The sequence below is a fragment of the Mus caroli genome, unplaced genomic scaffold (assembly GCF_978045245.1).
Source record: "Mus caroli unplaced genomic scaffold, Mus_caroli_1 scaffold_3, whole genome shotgun sequence".
Taxonomy (NCBI): domain Eukaryota; kingdom Metazoa; phylum Chordata; class Mammalia; order Rodentia; family Muridae; genus Mus; species Mus caroli.
In genome coordinates this window covers 21,043,288-21,063,827 of record NW_028227258.1, presented here as the reverse complement: position 1 = coordinate 21,063,827, position 20,540 = coordinate 21,043,288, and the positions used below count along the sequence as shown (strand labels likewise).

The window sequence follows — 20,540 nt, the reverse complement described above, 5'->3', positions numbered from 1 at the left end:
AGATTAGTCCACAGTAGATCACATTTTTATCCACTTTATCTTGAATCTCTAAAAGTTCTCTCTCAAAACCATGAGGACTATTAAGTTTTTCATACTGAAGAGAAAATAAGCTGAGTTTTAAGTAAGTTGGCCGGCCATACAGCCAGTATGTAACAAAGCCAGAATTACATCAGTGTCCAAAGACCGAGTGCTTTACATTATCCTACTTTGACGTTTGTATTAGTGTTGTGTGCTTGATGTGTGTGTGCAGTGGGGTAGTTTGTAAGTTTAGAGGACAACTTTTAGGAGTTGGTTATCTCTGACTTTAAGTTTCAGGGATCAAACCCAAGTTGTTAAGCTTGGGTGGCAAGGGCTTTCACACAGTGAGCCGTTTCGTTGACCTTATCGTACACTTTTAAAGTACAGTTACCTCAGTATCCCATATTCAGATATGCCTATACGACATACACTGACACGGCATATTTCTGTCTCTTAAGTACAAATGTAAATGAAATTTATAAGATTGCACGATTGTATAAAAAATGACTTATATTCCTAGTCAAAATGAAGAGGCTTCATCTCAAACATCAGTTTATGCCATTATTCCTGTAGAGTTGAAATGTTATAGCTACCCAGAGTTGAGCAGATGTTTAGTTTCCTGACTGTAGTCACAGCTGGATCCAAAGAGTGATGCTCACCTACAAGTATCTTCGTAAGGAAGTTATCTACAGTCTAAATGTTCTTCAGGGTTTGGATAGCCTGACCTCCTCCTGCGTTCTTCACAGGCAGGCCACAGGCAGGCCTGCTCAGATAGTTACAGTAATCCCTGCAAGTAGGTCATCATTTTAGAATACTAAAAAAATTATTTTTTTGCACATCTCTGTTCACATCAAGGAGTGTGCAAAACACGACTCCAAGGAAAACTTCAGAATCTGGCAGAGTCTTTATCAAATGTGCTTTGAACACAAGGTTACAGTGTGGGAAGGCAGTCAGACAACTCCAGGCTTCTGGTGGGCCCAAGGGGAAGAAGGGACATTTCCTGGCTTTCTGGAAGTTTCTCTTACTGTCTCTTTTAAACCACAGTCTGTGAGGCAGCCAAATGATTTAATGTTAGTCCTCTGAAGCTGAGATTAATTAGTTGGAGATGAAAGGTTATTTGGTCTTCATTTGTCTACCAACTACCTGGGCTTAGCAGTGAGTTTCCCAATTTGTTGGCCTCTGTTATCAAGGGCACAGCTGGATTGTGCTTGATTTTGCTGGAGCTAGCAGTTCCTATTAGTCTGAAATGATTGCTGGTAGCCGCATTACAAGGTACTGTCTTTCAAATCTATGATCTTGGAATGTTTCTGAGTTTTCTCCCCCCGCCCCCTTTTATTTTATAGTGCTTTTCTGTACAGAAGCAATCTCTAAGTGTTTTGTTTTTATTTTGAAAGATCTAGAAGTAGAACTATCCAAATCTTAGCTATCAGTCTATCTGGGAATTTTTTGATGGCTGTCTGCAACTTTGAGTGAGCATTCATTCATCAGCACCCAGTACCAATAAGGAGTGAACCCTGTTCTTGAAAGTCAAGATATAGACAACACACAAAGAAACCAAGTAATCTCACTGTAGTTTCATATACTATTTATTTATTAAGTTATTAATATGGACAGTATTATGCAACATTAGTCCACTTATCCAGCCCAGGAGAAAGACAATAAAGAACTCATTTCTACAGTGAGCAAGCACAAGCGCTCACCACAGTTCCCTTATTTGGACATCAGAGGGAACGGTCAGTCAGGTTTTTACTTACATGAAGTAAATCTTTCTTGAATTTAAAAGTGTGAAAAGCAAAGTCTGATTCAGAGAACGCAGAGATACAGGTATCTCCTGTCGGGGGAGGAAGGAGCTGGTCCCTCTCAGCAGCCCCTCACTGCCCTCCATTCCAGTAATGGAGCTCAGCCTCCCTCGGACATCAGCAGGACTCAACCTTGGGTGTGAGGAGGCAGGCGGGTCACAGGGAATCCCGATTAATTTATAAAGACTGTGTGTCAAAGCTCTAAGAACTCACTTGGTGGTAGTTAGTGGCAGTGACGAGCACACTACATTTTGCCAAGAAGAGTCTCTGCGGCGAGTCCTGGCTTGCAGCCTGGGAGATTATTGTGGTTCTCAGTGGGAAAGTGGAGGTGAAGAACTCTTAACAATGACTGCTATGAGGCCATCTGCAGAATGTACTGGACTGGCTACTATGGCTTTTAAAACCGGCCTTGCTCTCTTTAGACAAGCTTACTTCAGGTTTCCTCTTATGTCTGTCTAGAATTAGCACATTGAAAAGGAGCATGAAAGATGAACCTCCCTGCTTGCACCCTAAACGATGAAAACCGGGGGGAAGAAGTCCATTCTCCACCAAACAAGCCGCCTCAGTTCTCCTTCACCGAACAAACACCAAGGACGCTTTAGAGACATGTTGACAATGCTGGCTAGCTGATGGAAGGAAGTTCTAGATGTAACTACACACAAATCGGAATCTAAAATACAGGCAAGATCCAAAGTGGTTCAGTATGCCAGGGTTTCTTTAACTCCTTCCTATGCTCCGCTCACATTAAAATCCACGTTTCAGCACTGAGCCCCTGTACAACTATCGGTTAAAGATGGAATCAGGAGCCTCAGGAAAGTTTGCGGTGTTGCTTGGCAAACTGCCTATATAGTTCACAGAAAAAGGAGAGAAACCGTAGGGCAGGAATGAATATTGAACCTATTCAAGTCTAGGTGTAACAGGCCTGACGTTGGCAGAAGACTAATGAGTGAGCAGCCATATAGGCTTTTTGATTGCTGTGCTTCCCCAGCACCAAAAACAAAACAAAACAAAACCAGAATATGTGGTGCTACCTTGACGATTCAGTTTCATCTTTAAATAAGCTAGACAGGTCCTGCTGCATTCTTTGTTTCTAGTTTACCAGTACATTATTATGTAGCTTACTGCATGTGAGGAGCAAGTCAGCATGGAGTACCAAGTTTACATCATCATAGGACTACAACATGCACATTCTACTTAATGTAGCTCAAGCATCAGGAGTATAGGATATAACAGTTATGGGTGGAGACTTGTTTTGACAGTCATGTTCACATTAACTATGGGTTTAGAAATCTTATTAGGCAGGTACCTATAGCAGTTCTTCCATTGGTACTGGAACATTACACGCATGCACAAGTGATGTAGTAGAGAATGGAGTTGAAGAAGCAGCTGGATGGAGAACAGTGGGGTGGGTGGAGCTGGGATGAGCCTGGTGCCAGCAGGGCCAGTTCTCAGCTTTCCACTGTAAGTCTCTGCTCTGTAAGTGAGGCCTGTTGGGCAACACTTTTGTTCTCATGACTTCGAAGTTTGGAGACAACATCTAGAAAGGCCAAATCCTGTACTTCCTTGTATAGAGATTCTGGAAGAGAAGAGCAAGACAATGGATACATTCCTGCTGGATTACTCTAATCTTACTATATAATCTACCCAAAACATAGACCTTATTGTTTGACTAGACAGAGCTATAAAAACTAAGGACTGGCGCAGGAAAGAATCCTAATAGTACCCAGCAAGGTCCTTTTCAGGACTACGTTGTTATTTATAAAGATTTTCATTAGGTTCTACAGTCCATAGTAGTTTAGAATAATAAGATATAGTTAAACACAGCTCATTATTATCATCTCAACATGCAGTAATCTACAACTTAACCATCATCATCAGTCCACACAAAGACCTAGTTTATTAAAACCTGTTAAATTTTGTGACAGATAAAAGTTGATTTTATTTCATACACTTTTAATAAATTCTATGAAAGTCACTTCCTTTCTCGTTCCTAGCCTGCCTTTTCTTACATATTTAGCCTTAACTGTAAGAAGGTACAGGGCTCCTAGTATGAACCTGTTGGGAAGAAAGGGGTCTAACATATTTAATACAATCAGTACTCCTCAACTGGTGGGGTTTTAAAATTTTATTTGCATTATTTACATGTGTGTTTTAGCGTGCTTGTGCCCACACAGGACATGTGTTGTGGTCAGAAGACAATCTGCGGTAGTTGAGTCTCCTTCAACCATGTGGATCCCAAGAACTACATTCAGGCTTTTATGAAGGCTTTGTAGCAAGTGCCTTTATCCATGGAGGCATCTCCTTGGTTCTTGATGCATTGATTTTGGTATGTCCAACATCAAACACCAAAACTAATTTTTTATTAGAAACAGAAAAAAAAATCCATCCTAAAGTCACATAGAATCTTTTTTTATTTTTTATTTTTTTTGAGACAGGGTTTCCCCTATACAGTCCTAGCTGTCCTGGAACTCACTAAGTAGACCAGTCAGACTCATCCTTTAAAGTGTTGGGATTAAAGGTGTGTAGGACCATGCATGACATAGAATCTTAAGACCTCAAGTTTACAAAATAATCTTGAAAAAGAACAAACCAGAAGCCTCCCACTTCTTGACTGTAGTATAGTTCTGTTACAGAGACAGACACAGAGCAACAGAATAGAGAGAAGGAGTCAATTCTCACACATAGTCAAATGGTTTGATAAGGGTATTGAGACTGCTCAGGAAGGGTGAGGCTTTTCAACAAATGGGTTGTCACATGTAAGAGAATGAAGTAGATGCCCTGCCTTACACACTTTGACTTTATTCCTGGCTACAACAACAAGGGTACAGGCAACAGACAGAAAAATGAATTTCATCAAAAATGGTATTTCAACAAAATAAAAAAGCTTTTATATATCAAAGAGTCTTATCAACAGAATTAAAAGATAACCAGCAGAATGGGGGATGTTTATAAATCACAAATCTGATACAAGATTAACATCCAGAACATATTAGGGAATGGTACAACTCAACATTCATGACAACTTCCACTGTGCACATGAAACGATTCCCCAGTATCACTGATGACTGCAGAAAGGCAAACCACAGCAATCAGCCTTCAGTCATTGGAGCGGTGACTACAAAGAAAATGGGGTTAGCTGGGATTCTGAGAAACGAGAACCCATGTGCTTTACTGGCAGAAACATCACACGGCCAAGCCACAATGGAAAACAGTACTGCAACTCTGCAAAATAGTCAACAGGTTTCTCACAGGGTCCCACATTCCTGTTTGTTCCCCAAAGAACAGAAACGGGGACTTCAAGAGTGGTTTTTACACTAGTGTTGAATGGCTTTACTCTAAAGATGAGGCGGAAATAATACAAAGCCTATTGTGGAGGGAATACAATTGTCATATACAGACGTGTTGCCTAGGAGAGGGGGCTTTTGGGTTGATCAGGCAGAATCACAGGAAAGCTGCCCAGACGGCCCGGTACAGAGAGGCCGAGACTTCATGGGTCCAGGGAACCCTGTATGTCCTTTACTTAATTTCTTTAGTATTAAGGCTCAGAGTGTCAAATGACATGGTATCAATCCCATGTTTGTTTGTCTCCTGTTGTTTACTGTCCATGTTCAAAGGCTCATTTTTTTTTTCCCCACACAGGTTATGGAGAACTGAAGCTGCTGTATGAGGACCTCTGCCAAGATCATACCTTCTCTGACAGCCTGGGATTGCTTTGGGCCTCCTTCCCCTCTTGCTACCTGAGCTTGTGCAGGAATGTCTGCTTGCTTCAGAGTAAAGGAGGGTGCGCTGGGCCACCTTGGGCACAAACTCGGCAGACAGTCTCATGGTCCCCAGAAGACTCTCTACTCCCCAGGCACCTTAGCATGTCCAAGATCTTAGAATCACTGGTGAGTAGAACACAACATTGGTTCCAACACCATCAGGAGTGCCTGGGGCCAGCAGGAGCAGGGACACACACAGAAGCCCCACCTGACCAGGGGCTCAGGTTCCTTCCAGTCGGCACACTGGTCTACTTTGGTTTTGAACTCAGTAGAAAGCCCCACAGCCCCCCGAAGAGGAACCACTTCCAGGCTCTCTAACACACCCAGGATATCAGGATCCCAGGAGCTTGGTCACATCAGGATCTCAAAATCTCAGAGGAAGCTTGACTGCCAAGAACTCTGACACACTCAGAATCTCAGGATCACAGGATCCTAGAATCACAGTATCACAGAGGAAGCTGGACTCTGAGGAGTTCTGACTCATCTGGGATTACAGGAAGGACAGGCTCCAATCAGATATATCGAGGGCAGGGAGCACTTGAGATAATCAGATGGCAGAAGGCAAGTGTATGAACAGAAGCAACAGAAACCAAGGTTACTTGACATCATCAGAACCCAATTCTTCCACCATAGCAAGTCCTGGAAACACCAACACACCAGAAAAGCAAGACATAGATCTAAAATCACTTCTCATGACGTTGATGGAGGACTATAAGAAGGACATAAATAACTCCCTTAAAGAAATACAGGAGAACACTGGTAAACAGGTAGAAGCCCTTAAAGAGGAAACACAAAAATCCCTTAAAGAATTACAGGAAAACACATCCAAACAGGCGAAGGAATTGAACAAAACCATCCAAGATCTAAAAATGGAAGTAGGAACAATAAAGACATCACAAAGGAGACAACTCTGGAGATAGAAAACCCAGGAAAGAAGTCAGGAGCCATAGACGTAAGCATCAGCAACAGAATACAAGAGATAGAAGAGAGAATATCAGGTGCAGAAGATACCATAGAAAACACTGACACAACAATCAAAGAAAATGGGAAATGAAAAAAGATCCTAATCCAAAACATCCAGGATTTGGATGAAAAGACCGAACCTAAGGATAATAGGTATAGAGGAGAAGGAAGATTTCCAACTTAAAGGGCCAGGAAATATCTTCAACAAAATTATAGAAGAAAACTTCCCCAACCTAAAGAAAGAGTTGCCCATGAACATACAAGAAGCCTACAGGACTCCAAACTGTTTGGACCAGAAAAGAAATTCCTCCCATCACTTAATATTCAAAACACCAAATGTACAAAACAAAGAAAGAATATTAAAAGCAGTAAGGGAAAAAGGTCAAGTAACATATAAAGGCAGACCTATCAGAATTACACCTGACTTCTCCCCAGAGACTATGAAAGCCAGAAGATCTGGACATATGTCATACAGACCCTAAGAGAACACAAATGCCAGCCCAGGCTACTATACCCAGCAAAGCTCTAAATTGCCATAGATGGAGAAACCAAAGTATTCCCTGACAAAACCAAATTCACACAATATCTTTCCACAAATTCAGCCCTTTAAAGGATAATAAAGGGAAAATGCCAACCCAACACAAGGAAAAAGACTATGCCCTAGAAAAAGCAAGAAAGTTATCCTTAAACTAAAAGAAGACAGCCACATGAACAGAATTCCAAAGCTAACAACAACAATAACAGGAAGCAACAATCACTTTTCCTTAACATCTCTTAATATCAATGGACTCAATTCCCCAATAAAAAAAACATAGACTAGCAGACTGGTTATGTAAACAGGACCCAACTTTTTGCTGCATACAGGAAACCCACCTCAGGGACAAAGACAGACACTACCTCAGAGTAAAAGGCCAGAAAACTATTTTCCAAGCAAATGGTCCTAAGAAACAAGCTGGAGTAGCCATTCTAATATCGAATAAAATCGACTTTCAACCTAAATTTATCAAAAAAGATAAGGAGGGACACTTCATACTCATCAAAGGTAAAATTTACCAAGATGAACTCTCAATTCTGAATATCTATGCTCCAAATGCAAGGACATCCACATTTATTAAAGAAACTTTACTAAAGCTCAAAGAACACATAGCACCTCACACAATAGTAGTGGGCGACTTCAAGACTCCACTCGCATCAATGGACAGATCCTGGAAAGAGAAACTGAACAGAGACACAGTGAAATTAACAGAAGTTATGAAACAAATGGTTTTAACAGAGAGAATGTTTAATCTATAGAACATTTTATCTTAAAAAAAAGGATATACCTCCTTCTCAGCACCTCATGGTACCTTCTCCAAAACTGACCATATAATCGGTCACAAAACAGGCCTCAATAGATACAAGAATATTGAAATAATCCCTTGCATCCTATCAGATCACCACAGCCTAAGGCTGATCTTTAAGAACAACATAAATCACAGAAAGCCCAGATACATGTGGAAGCTGAAAAACACACTACTCAATGATAACTTGGTCAAGGAAGAAATAAAGAAATTAAAGACTTTTTAGAGTTTAATGAAAATGAAGCCACAACATACCAAAACTTATGGGACACAATGAAAGCAGTCCTAAAAGGAAAACTCATAGCTCTGAGTGCCTCCAAAAAGAAACTGGAGAGAGCATATACTAGTGGCTTGATAGCACACCTGAAAGCTCTAGAACAAAAAGAAGCAAATTCACCCAAGAGGAGTAGACGGCAGGAAATAATCAGAATCAGGGCTGAAATCAACCAAGTGGAAACAAAAAGAACCATATAAAGAATCAACCAAACCAGGAGCTGGTTCTTTGATAAAAGTCAACAAAATAGATAAACCCTTAGCCAGGCTAACTAGAGGGTACAGGGACAGCATCCTAATTAACAAATCAGAAATGTAAAGGGAGACATAACAGAATCTGACGAAATCCAAAACATCATCAGATCCTACTACAAAAGCCTTTACTCAACAAAAACTGGAAAACCTGGATGAAATGGACACTTTTTTAAGACAGATACTAGGTACCAAAGTTAAATCAGGATCACATCAATGATCTAAACAGTCCCATATCCCCTAAAGAAATAGAAACTGTCATTAATAGTATCTGAATCAAAAAAAAAAAAAAAAAAAAAAAAAAAAAAAAGCCCAGGTCCTGATGGGTTTAGTGCAGAGTTCTATCAAACCTTCTAAGAAGACCTAATACCAATACTCTTCAAACTATTCCATAAAATAGAAACAGAAGGTACTCTACCCAATTCATTCTATGAGGCCAGGATTACTCTGATACCTAAACCAAACAAAGATTCAACAAAGAAAGAGAACTTCAGACCAATTTCCCTTATGAATACCAATGCAAAAATACTCAATAAAAATCTCGCAAACCGAATCCAAGAACACATCACAAGGATCATCCATCAGAGATGCAAGGATGGTTCAATATATAGAAATCCATCAATGTAGTCCACTATATAAACCAACTCAAAAGAAAACCTCATGATCCTCTCATTAGATACTGAGAAAGCATTTGATAAACTCCAACACCTGATGATAAAAGTCTTTTAAAGAACAGGAATCCAAGGCCCATACCGAAATATAGTAAAAGCAATTTACAGCAAACCAGTAGCCAACATTGAACTAAATGGAGAAACTTGAAGCAATCCCACTAACATCAGGGATTAGGCAGGGCTGCGAAGTCTCTCCCTACCTACTCAATATAGTGCTTGAAGTCCTAGCCAGAGCAATTTGACAACAAAAGGAGATCAAAGGGATACAAACTGGAAAGGAAGAAATCAAAATATCACTATTTGCAGATGACATGATAGTATATATAAGTGACCCCAAAAATTCCACCAGAGAACTCCTAAACCTGATAAACAGCTTCAGTGCAGTAGCTGGATATAAAATCAATCTCTACACAAAGGATAAACAGGCTGAGAAAGAAATTAGGGAAAAAACACCCTTCACAATAGTCACAAACAATATAAAATACCTTGGTGTGAATCTAAGCAAGTGAAAGATCTGTATGATAAGAACTTCAAGTCTCTGAAGAAAGAAATCGAAGAACATCTCAGAAGATGGAAAGATCTCCCATGCTCATGGATTGGCAGGATTAATATAGTAAAAATGGTCATCTTGTCAAAGGCTATTTACCTATTTAATGCAATCCCCATCAAAATTTCAACTCAATTCTTCATAGATTTAGAAAAAGCAATTTCCAAGTTCATCTGGAATAACAAAAAACCCATCATAGTGAAAACTATTCTGAACAATAAAAGAATTTCTGGGAATCACCATCCCTGACCTCAAGCTGTAGTACAGAGCAATTGTGATAAAAAATGCATGGTACTGGTACAGTGACAGGCAGGTTGATCAATGAATAGAACTGAAGACCCAGAAATGAACCCATACACCTATGGTCACTCGATCTTTGATAAAGGAGCTAAAAGCATCCAGTGGAAAAAAAGACAGCATTTTCAACAAATGGTGCTGTATCAACTGGCGGTTAGCATGTAGAAAGAAGAAGGCAATTCAACCCATTCTTTTTTTTTTTAATTTTTAATATTTTTTATTACGTATTTTCCTCAATTACATTTCCAATGCTATCCCAAAAGTCCCCCATACCCTCCCCCCCACTTCCCTACCCACCCATTCCCATTTTTTTGGCCCTGGCGTTCCCCTGTACTGGGGCATATAAAGTTTATGTGTCCAATGGGCCTCTTTCCAGTGATGGCCGACTAGGCCATCTTTTGATACATATGCAGCTAGAGTCAAGAGCTCCAGGGTACTGGTTAGTTCATAATGTTGTTCCACCTATAGGTTTGCAGATCCCTTTAGCTCCTTGGGTACTTTCTCTAGCTCCTCCATTGGGAGACCTGTGATCCATCCACTAGCTGACTGTGAGCATCCACTTCTGTGTTTGCTAGGCCCCGGCATAGTCTCACAAGAGACAGCTATATCTGGGTCCTTTCTTATCTCCTTGTACAAAGCTCAAGTCCAAGTGGATCAAGGGCCTTCACATAAAGCCAGATACATTGAAACTTATAGAAGAGAAAGTGGGAAAGAGCCATGAAGATATGGGCACAGGGGAAAAAATTCCTGAACACAATACCAATGGCTTGTGCTGTAAGATCAAGAATCGACAAATGGGACGTCATAAAACTGCAAAGCTTCCGTAAGGCAAAGACACTGTCAATAAGACAAAAAAGCAACCAACAGATTGGGAAAAGACCTTTACCAGTCCTACATCTGATAGAGGGCTAATATCCAATATATACAAAGAACTCAAGAAGTTAGACTCTAGAGAAACAAATAACCCTATTAAAAATGGGGTACAGAGCTAAACAAAGAATTTCCAATTGAAGAATATTGAATGGCGGAGAAGCACCTAAAAAATGTTCAACATCCTAAGTCATCAGGGAAATACAAATCAAAACAACCCTGAGATTCCATCTCATACCAGTCAGAATGACTAAGATCAAAAAGGATGTGGAGAAAGAACACTCCTCCATTGTTGGTGAGATTGCAAGCTGGTACAACCATTCTGGAAATCAGTTTGGTGGTTCCTCAGAAAAATGGACATAGTACTACCTGAGGACCCAGCAATACCACTCCTGGGCATATATCCAGAAGATGTCCCAACTTGTAATAAGGACACATGCTCCCCTATGTTCATAGCAGCCTTATTTATAATATCCAGAAGCTGGAAAGAACCCAGATGTCCCTCAACAGAGGACTGGATACAGAAAATGTGGTACATTTACACAATGGAGTACTACTCAGGTATTAAAAACAATGACTTCATGAAATTCACAGGCAAATGGGTGGAACTTGAAAATATCATCCTGAGTGAGGTAACCCAATCACAAAAGAACACACATGATATGCACTCACTGATAAGTGGATATTAGCCCAGAAGCCCAGAAGCTTGGAATACCCAAGACACAATTCACAAACCACATGAAACTCAAGAAGAAGGAAGACCATAGTGTGGATACTTCTATCCATCTTAGAAGAGGGGAACAAAACACCCATGGAAGGAGTTACAGAGACAGAGACAAAGTATGGAGTAGAGATTGAAGAAATGACTATATCTAGAGTGACTCACCTGGGGATCCATTCCATTTACAATCACCAAACCCAGGCACTACTGTGGATGCCAACAAGTGTTTGCTGACAGGAGCCTGATATAGCTCCCTCCTGAGAGGCTCTGCCAGTGCCTGACAAATACAGAAGTGGATGCTCACAGCCATCTGACTGAGCACAGGGTCCCCAATGAAGGAGCTAGAGATAGGACCCAAGGAGCTAAAGGTGTTTGCAGCCCCATGGAAGGAACAACAATATGTACCAACCAGTAACCCCAGAGCTCCCAGGGACTAAACCATCAACCAAAGAGCACACATGGTGGGACTCATGGCTCCATGAGCTCCCACCATGCAGCAGAGGATGACCTAGTCGGACATCAATGGGAGGAGAGGCCCTTTATCCTATTTAGGTTCTATGTCCCAGAGTGGGGGAATGCCAGGGCCAGGAAGTGGGAGTGGGTTGGTTGGTGAACAGGGAGAGGGTCGAGGGGATAGGTGATTTTCAGAGGGGAAAACAGGAAAGAGGATAACATTTGAAATGTAAATACAGAAAATACCCAATTAAAAAGAGGGGAACAAAAGAAAAAAAAAGAGCGGAGGAGGACCATTGGTCTGAGCATTGGATGGAACGATTGGACAGAGTTGTTGGAGAGGGCACAGCTGTAGTCTTTCTTCGACATGGGTACAAGGCAGGTGAGTCCAAGAAGCAGCCTCAGGAGCAGCTGAAAGGGAAGAGCTGCCTGGAGGACCGGGACCAGGAAGGCTCCACCCACCTGTGCTGGCCTGGGTTTAGAAAGGAAGGAATCGGAGCCACCTTTTGTGGACTGATTTCTGTCTGTCTGGGGTACTTCTTCCAGATAGGGACTCATGGATCCTGAGTTGTCCAGTTTATCTGTAAAAGACCATGAAGATGAATCCTGCTGACTGATCCCAGATCCTTGCTGTGAGGGCTGACCTTCAGAAGCTTGAGCCCATTTCCAATCATGTGGATGACTTCTTAGGCTTCTAGGCAAGCCGAACCCTCAGCATTCACCAAGAGCTGGCGAGACAGGGCTTGTAGTGAGGCCACTCTAGGCGGGGACCTCAGCAGCTCCTGCTTTATTTGCACAAGTTGCTTGTGATGGTCCTGACGTGTCTCTGGGTCAAGGGTTGACTCAATTGGGACAATTTGACTTTTCTTTCTGTCAATGTTTTCTAGCATGAGAAGCAAAGTGTGGCTCATTTCCTGGACCTCCTGACACTGCATAGCAGAGAGCACACTTGGTCCCATGTCCTGTTCATCTGGGATAAGCGATCCTGCAAATCTTGGCTCTTCTAACTATCGGCCTGGGTGAACTCTGAGCTGCAGAGGTCGATGGAGAGGTTGATGGCTTCACGGTGGTCCATGGCTTTCTGGAGCTCCTGGAGCTTTCTGATTCGAGACTCTATGGTGCGGATGTCGGTGCTGAGTGCCAGGGGCTGGAGCCTGTCCACTTCCTCCTCCATCTCTCCTAGCCAGGCCCAGATGTTGTTGTGGTCAGAATTAAACTGCTGCCTCTTCCGAAGGCTCTGCTTCACTCTCAACTTCTTGCTCACTGCCTGGGCCTGCAGCAGCTCCCAGCGGTCATTCACAGCAGCTGTCTGAGTCGCTGTGCTGTTGAGGTTAACGAAGCCAGGAAGGTTCTCTTTCTCCATCAGCTTGTGTGCCAGTCTCCTCACCGAATCTATGCTTCTGTTGCATTCACCCAGCAGCTTCATGTAGCCCTTGTAGCTGGTGTCCAGGTCTGGCCCTGTGGGAGTTTTGCTTCTGAGGATATCTGCTGCATCCGGAAGCAGCTGGCATCCATGGCTTTGTCCAGTTGCCTCATCTGTGACTCCAATGAGCTGGGATCCCCACAAGTATTTCCGATTGCATTTTCTGTGGGTTTTACATAGGTCTTGGGGGTTTTGGGAATCACTACATCTGACAAGCCAACAGCTCCCCTGAGGTAGACTCCTTGTCTTCTGAGGGCAGAGTTTGGGATGCTGACTGCAGGTCTCGACTGAGGTCATATCATGGTCCCACTCCAGGGGGGTGGAGCCCATGCTGGCTGGGGTATCTAGCTCTGACTGCTCACTCCTGAGGGGCTGAGGGAGGGAAAGGGAGGGGTTGAAAGAAGGCTGTGGGGAGGGCATGCCATCTGCAGAGGGGTCCTGCCAGCGTAAGTCTGAAAGAGCCGTGGAGTCTTCGAGATCTATCTCTAAGTCCAAGAGGTCTTGGTCATCTGGTGGGGGCAGGTGGATCAATTTCTTGTGATATCTTTCCACATGTCCAAAGACCCCCTGGCAGTAGCGTCTGAGTTCGTCCAGTTCCTCCTCAATGATGGTGGCATCCAGTGGCTCACTCTTTTCAATCAGCTGCTCCCCCTGGGCAATGATCTGTTCGATCTTATTGTGGTTCAGTGAGATCTCCTGTTGGAAAGCCTTTAGTTGCTTTATTTTAGCTTGAATGTCACATTCAGAAAAATGTTCAATATTGGTGAGCTGCAGATCCATCTCTGTGAGTCGGACAAGAATGCTGTCCCGGGCAGTCTCGAACTCCTTACACAGGCTAATGCTTGAGCCTGAGCAAGATGGAGGTGACAAGCTTCTGCAAGTCATCCCATCTCTGGTTGCGCCCATGGACCATCTGCCTGAGGCTGCAGGCGGAGTCTGTGCGATTCTCTCTGGCTAGGTGTAATGTACAGTTTATCAATAAGCTCTAGCTGGGTCAGGCTCTTGTGGACTTGCCGCTGGAAAGCCTCAAACTTCTTCAGCTCCTCCTTGGCAACTGTATAGAGCACTCCAGAAGAAATGCAGCCGTCCTTTCTGAAATCTCCAACCAATCTTCAAAGAACAGTTATCCAGAAACTTCTGCCACAGTCACCGTGTCTCTTTAATTTTGTGTCTCTTTAATTTTGTGTCTCTTTAATTTTGAGTCTCTTCTCCGTGGACACTGCGCAGGCGTTCCTCCACCACTGGTCCAGGTTGCAAGTGGCCTGCTGGACGGAGTCGCACTCAGTGGGAGTCATACTCAGAGTAGGTGGCACAGGCATCACCATCCTGCAGCAGGACCTCACACAGGTTGAGGGTGGAGGCGACGCCTGTGCTGTGTTTCTCGACATCTCTCTAAAGCACCTGCTGTTCATTCAGTTTCCTCTGTATTTCTTCAGAGTTACACAAATCATAGACGATGGGCTTGGCTAACTCTGACCCCATGTGGGCCAGACAAGACCTCAGCTGCCCATGTTCTTGTCTAGCTGCTGCACAGCCATCAGGGTCTCCTTTAGCTTCTTCACCCTCGCTGCAATGAGAGATGCTGCCACCTGTCACTCACTTGGCCGAGCTTGTCCTGACGCTCAGAGGCTTTGCTCTCTTTCATGGCTGGCTGGTCTCGCATTTGCTGAAACTGGATTGTTCTCTTGGGCAATAGCCACTTCCTCTTGATAACCTTCCTGAGTTTTTCTGCCATTTCTTTGATGAGGAGGTCTCTGTTCTGAGAGACTCTGCTCTCCATCTGGGGGTCAGCTTGCCAGCTCCTGGTTCTTTTCACTGAAGACTGCCCATTCTTTCAGGCGCCCGCTCACTTGCTGTTGTCTTAGGGAGACCTGGTGACAAAGCTCTTCCCACTGCCTTTGCAGAAGCTCCACGAGTTCCTTCAGGATGGAGATGTCCTCGGCTCTGAGGCAGACAGCCAGGGTAGCCCTCAGCAGTGTCAGCTCTGCCAGGTCATCAGTCCACCTCCCAACCACATTTTCCAGTTCCTTACACGAGTATCAGTGCCGTAAAATCTATCAACACACCCCTGGGGGCTGGAAGCTTTAGAACCACCTCACACACCATGTTTAGGAAGGCATATGGCAGCCTCCTGTCTACCTTGGTGGCTTTGGGGCATGATGTTTAATGTTGCTTTAGAGGCAAAAGCTGTAAATCTGAAAGACAGGTTTTTTTTTGTTTTTTTTTTTTAATGGTATAAAGAAAATCTGGATGTAATAAAATCATGCAAAGCTTTATATGAAGAAAACTGAATGTTATAGTATAGAAAAAGATATTTATGTATGTAGTTTGCTAAAGCCAAGTTTTTGTTTCTTGATTTCTTTGCAATTATTGTAGATTCTATATAAAGAAAGAAAATTGTCATATACACACACAGTGAGACATTAACATTAGAACAAATAGTTTATTATTCAGCTTTCATAAGCCTATAATAATAAAAATATAACAACATTAATAATGATAAGCTAAATACAGAAGTACAGCAGCCAGTGGCAAGAAGGACAGGGACCCCCGGCAGCTCCTGCTTGGTGGCTATAGGATCAATTTGGGGGAATGGAAAACTGGCGACCGATGGTACTGAAGAAGCAATGTGAATATATTTACTGCTATGAACACTGAAAAATGGCTGATAGGGCAGAGTTCCGCTTTCCTGTACTTAATTACAATCAACCTATCTCAACAGAAAGCTCTGAACATGTCCAACACAGCAAAGCAGCAAATTCGAATTCCAGAGCTAAGATAACTATTTTAGAAAACTGAAAAACCTGATGCAGTTAATACTGGAACAAAAGGACCAGAGGAAATAACCACCAAACTCTAAGATAAGGCAACGTAAGTTATTGTCTGAGCAACAGATAAAAATGAAATAGAAAAGATAAAGCCTGCAGCAGTACCACTAAAGAGCTCACATCTGTGCCATGGAGACCTCGGACAAGAAGAAAACATCTAAAGAGCCGTAAGTAATAATAATTAGATGATTTAGTGAGAGACACATGGATTGTAAAAGCTGAAAAACTTCAAACAGGATAAACTCAAATATGCTTTAAGACACATTTTACAGTGGAAAAATTGAAAGATAGAAATTCAGTAGAGAAGACAAACAGAACACAGTGGATTTCTCATTAGAAACCTTGAAAGGAACACATCTTTATTGTGTAGACAGAAAAGATTTAGGCACAAAAATTGCTTGACTACAGAATTTTTGTGTGTGTGTATGAAGAGGTCGATAAAGTCTATCCTTAAATGAGGAAAAGCCAGTAAATTTTTTTTGCTAGCAGATAGAATGGCTGGGGGTAGTTATCTAAGTAGAAAGGAAATAATAACATTGCATTAAATATAAATGGTAGATGTATACCAATTAAAATTAGCACTGGTAGATTATAAAATGACTCCATAAAGACTATCTGACACTTCAAACTTACCAACACCATAGACTGAAACTGAGAGAAAGAAAAGTCTTGACAATGCTACTCAAAAGTTAGTAGGACTAACTACGTTAACACTACATACATCAGACTGCAGAGCAAGGAGGCTAGCAAAGACTGAGAGGGACATTACACTGAGACAGAAAAGTCATTCTACCAAGAAATGGAAGTAGTCCTAAAGTCGTATGCACCTACCAACTGTTTTACATCATTCTAAGAAAAAACTGATACAGCTAAGAGGACCAACATACAGATGTATCATTCTGGGGTGTGTGTGTTATGTGTCTTCAACATTACCCTTTCAACAACAACACTCAGGAAATCAGCAAGAAAACAGGAAACTTCACACACACACACACAATGATTTCTTGAATGAAGTCTTTAGCTAATACTACAATATATAGTATCAAAACTTGTTCTTTACATAAAATTTATCTTGGCATTAATAAACGTAATTTGATTTTAGAAGTATTTACTTGTTTGCTGTATTTAGTTTATGATACCTTCTCTTACAGAAGAATGTTTTGGGGAACAGTTTTGGTTTAAAAGTAGAGCTGGTTCAGCAGTCAGGAGTACATACTGCTCTTACAAGACAGAGGGACTGAGTGTGGTTCCCAGGACCCAAATTTGGCAGCTCACAACTGCCTATGATTACAGCTTCAGTTATCTGATGCTCCATTCTGCCCCCTGTATCCTCTTTCAAACGAATTGCTTCTTCTTTTTAAACCATTATTTATTTATATCATTTGTTATGAACATACATTTAACATCGGATGAAAGCCACATACTGACGCTGTGACAGGAGGAAGCCTTACCGGATCCCATGAGAGCACAGATCAGGACCATGGAATTGTACTTGATTTCTGGGGCACTTCTCTCATCTGCTAGCAGTCGGTGTAAGATCTGTACAAGCTGAGCACTTGCGAGATCCTTCTCAGCAGGACCTTTAATGGGAAACAAAGCGTGTCATAGCTGTTGCTAAATACCATCAGGCTGAATACTTTCTTCTACACACTACATTCATAGGGCACTTCCCAAAAAGGACTGGTGAGATCTCTTAGAAAAGGGTAGGAGAGGGGATGGGGAAGACAAAAGCTGAAATTCTGGCTAAGCTGCTTTAAAACACCACCTGTAACAACAACAAACCCCTAAAACTTGTAACTGGCTTTTCTGTTCTGTTGTTTTTTTGAGACAAGGTTTCTTTGAACTCTATTGAACTGTCCTGTTCCAAGCTTCCCTGTTTCTTAAGGATGTTAACAAAAGAAACTATATTTTGGTATACGTTCCTTTATAGCTTTTAATATTGTCTCTTTGTATTTTTGACATCTTGACTCTGATATATTGTGTAGAGGTTTTTCTCTGATCAAGCCTGGGCTGTCCTGGGCTGTAGACCAGGCTGGCTTTGAACTCAGATGTGCCTTCCTTCCGAGTGCTGGGAGTAAAGACTTGTGCCTTAGTTATTATTTACTAGTCTATACTTTGTGTTTTAACTTTGATCTCACCAGAAAATCAACACCAGAAAAGATAAGACAAAGCAAAACAACAAAAAACCAAAACAAGATGATAATAAATTCAGACATTTGTAAAGGAAAAAAAAAAAGAAACGTGCCCCCAAATTCCCAAGAAATCTGGGATACACACAAGTAATCAAACCTAAGAACCCAAAGGCAGGAGAAGCTGAGACAGGCAATTTTTATTCAACAAAGCAACAACTTGATCAGGGAAAAAAAATTCTGGCAATAGGAAAGCCTGGGATAATACAGTTCCAGCCTGGGAAGTGAACGACCAACACCCCCATTACTACACCCACCAAAGTCAACTGAAGGCAGCTCAGGACAAGCAAGGCACATAGGAGACTCTTAGAGGAGTGTACAGAAGAAGCCGTCAGTATCATCCATGCGCACGCAGGAACACACACATCTCATGAGAGGAATGGATGAACAGAGAGCCAAGAGGGAACTAACTGCACCCAATGCAACAAATTGCTAGTGGTAACAGATGCAGGACAATCCAACCTATCACACCATCACCTAACACTGTCACGGGAGACAGCAGATCCCTAAGGATGCCTTTAAATACAAAAGACCTCAATCTACCAGTTGCAAGTCTCAGACTAAGTGGATTAAGAAAAGATGATCTGTCGTCCCCAAGGAACATAGTTAAGATGTACAAACACAAACACGGAGCGTCAAAGGATGTATAAGTCTACCATCTGTGAGCAAGCTGGTACAAGGGACAGAGATTAGGATTAGTGTTTTGGAAGGTAAAACAGCTAGGGAAAAGCGAGTCCTAGGGTAGATAGTTTCCATATGGCATGTCCTAAAATAGTGGGGATGGCACCTACTACCTCTTCCCTGAAGATAGCTAGATGTGCAGGCTTGCTTGTCCCAGGCATGTGCAGTTGGACACAGGCTACAGCCCTCTGCCTTTGAGTAAACCAACAGGGAAGATGTATAGGAAAAATTTACCCCTCTCTGACAAAGACACTCAACCAAATGGAAACCCAGTTAAGACTGCAGCTCAATAAGACCATCCAGAGACTACCCCACCCAGGGATCCATCCCATAATCAGCCACCAAACCCAGACACTATTACATATGCCAGCAAGATTTTGCTGAAAGGACCCTGATATAGCTGTCTCCAGTGAGGCTATGCCAGTGCCTGGCAAATATCATCTATAGGATGATACAGTCATCTATAGGATGGAACACAGGGCCCCCAATGGAGAAGTTAGAGAAAGCACCCAAGGAGCTGAAGGGGTCTGCAACCCTATAGGTGGAACAACAATATGAACTAACCAGTACCCTCCAGAGCTCGTGTCTCTAGCTGCATATGTAGCAGAAGATGGCCTAGTCCGCCATCATTGGGAAGAGAGGCCCATTGGTCTTGCAAACTTTATATGCCCCAGTACAGGGGAACGCCAGGACCAAGAAGTGGGAGTGGGTGGGTAGGGGAGCAGGGCAGGGGGAGGATATAGGGAACTTTTGGGATAGCATTTTAAATGTAAATAAAGAAAATATCTAATAAAAAAAAGAAGAAGACTGAAAGAACAATATACATGATCAATAAACGAACAGTGTGTGTAACCAATCAAAGACCCAGCTCCTTGGGGGGGTGGGGTGGGGAAGATGTTTGAGAAACCCCCAGCCAAACTAAAACAAAGACTCAAATTAATAGAATTAGAGATGAAAAGAGTTGGTAAAACACACCAACAAAATCTGTCAGATCATCTCGGGGGGGGGGGGGGGTACTTTGAAAAACGATTCCAAAAGGCGGAAAATCCAGATGAAATGGACTGATGTCTAACTCATTTTGTCCTACCAAAATTAAACTGTTCAGGGCTGGAGAGATGGCTCAGTGGTCAAGAGCATTGGCTGTTCTTCCAAAGGTTCTGAGTTCAATTCCCAGCAACCATGTGGCGGCTCGCAACCATCTGTAATGGGATTCAATGCCCTCTTCTGGTGTATCTGTGAGTGACAGTGTACTCACATACATACAATAAATAAATCGTGAAAAAAAAAAAAAACAACAAAAAAAAAAAGCCACTAAACTGTTCAACCTGTAATGAGACTGAATTAGTAATGAAAACCACAGGCTGCTGAATTCTGCCAAGCTTATAAGGAAGACCTAATGCTGGCACTTGTCAAACTAGGATCACCCTGACACCCAAACTAGGTAAAAATGTAAG

At 42.3% G+C, this 20,540-nt stretch overlaps 1 protein-coding gene and 1 pseudogene across 4 annotated transcripts in view; both read right to left on the bottom strand.

Moving 5' to 3' along the window:
• Positions 1–1,586: 1,586 nt before the first annotated feature.
• The window catches only part of Rap1gds1 (Rap1 GTPase-GDP dissociation stimulator 1), a 152,424-nt gene continuing 133,470 nt past the window's right edge, over positions 1,587–20,540 (bottom strand). For all 4 annotated transcript variants that reach the window (XM_021157708.3, XM_021157709.3, XM_021157710.3 and 1 more), the window contains 2 exons: positions 17,668–17,796; positions 1,587–3,393 (listed from right to left, as the gene is read on the bottom strand). In XM_021157708.3, coding sequence (XP_021013367.1) covers positions 3,266–3,393; positions 17,668–17,796 — 257 coding nt within the window. In that variant the 3' untranslated portion in view covers positions 1,587–3,265. The remainder of the gene's footprint in view (positions 3,394–17,667; positions 17,797–20,540) is intronic.
• On the bottom strand, positions 12,444–15,168 carry LOC110290863 (nesprin-1-like; annotated as a pseudogene).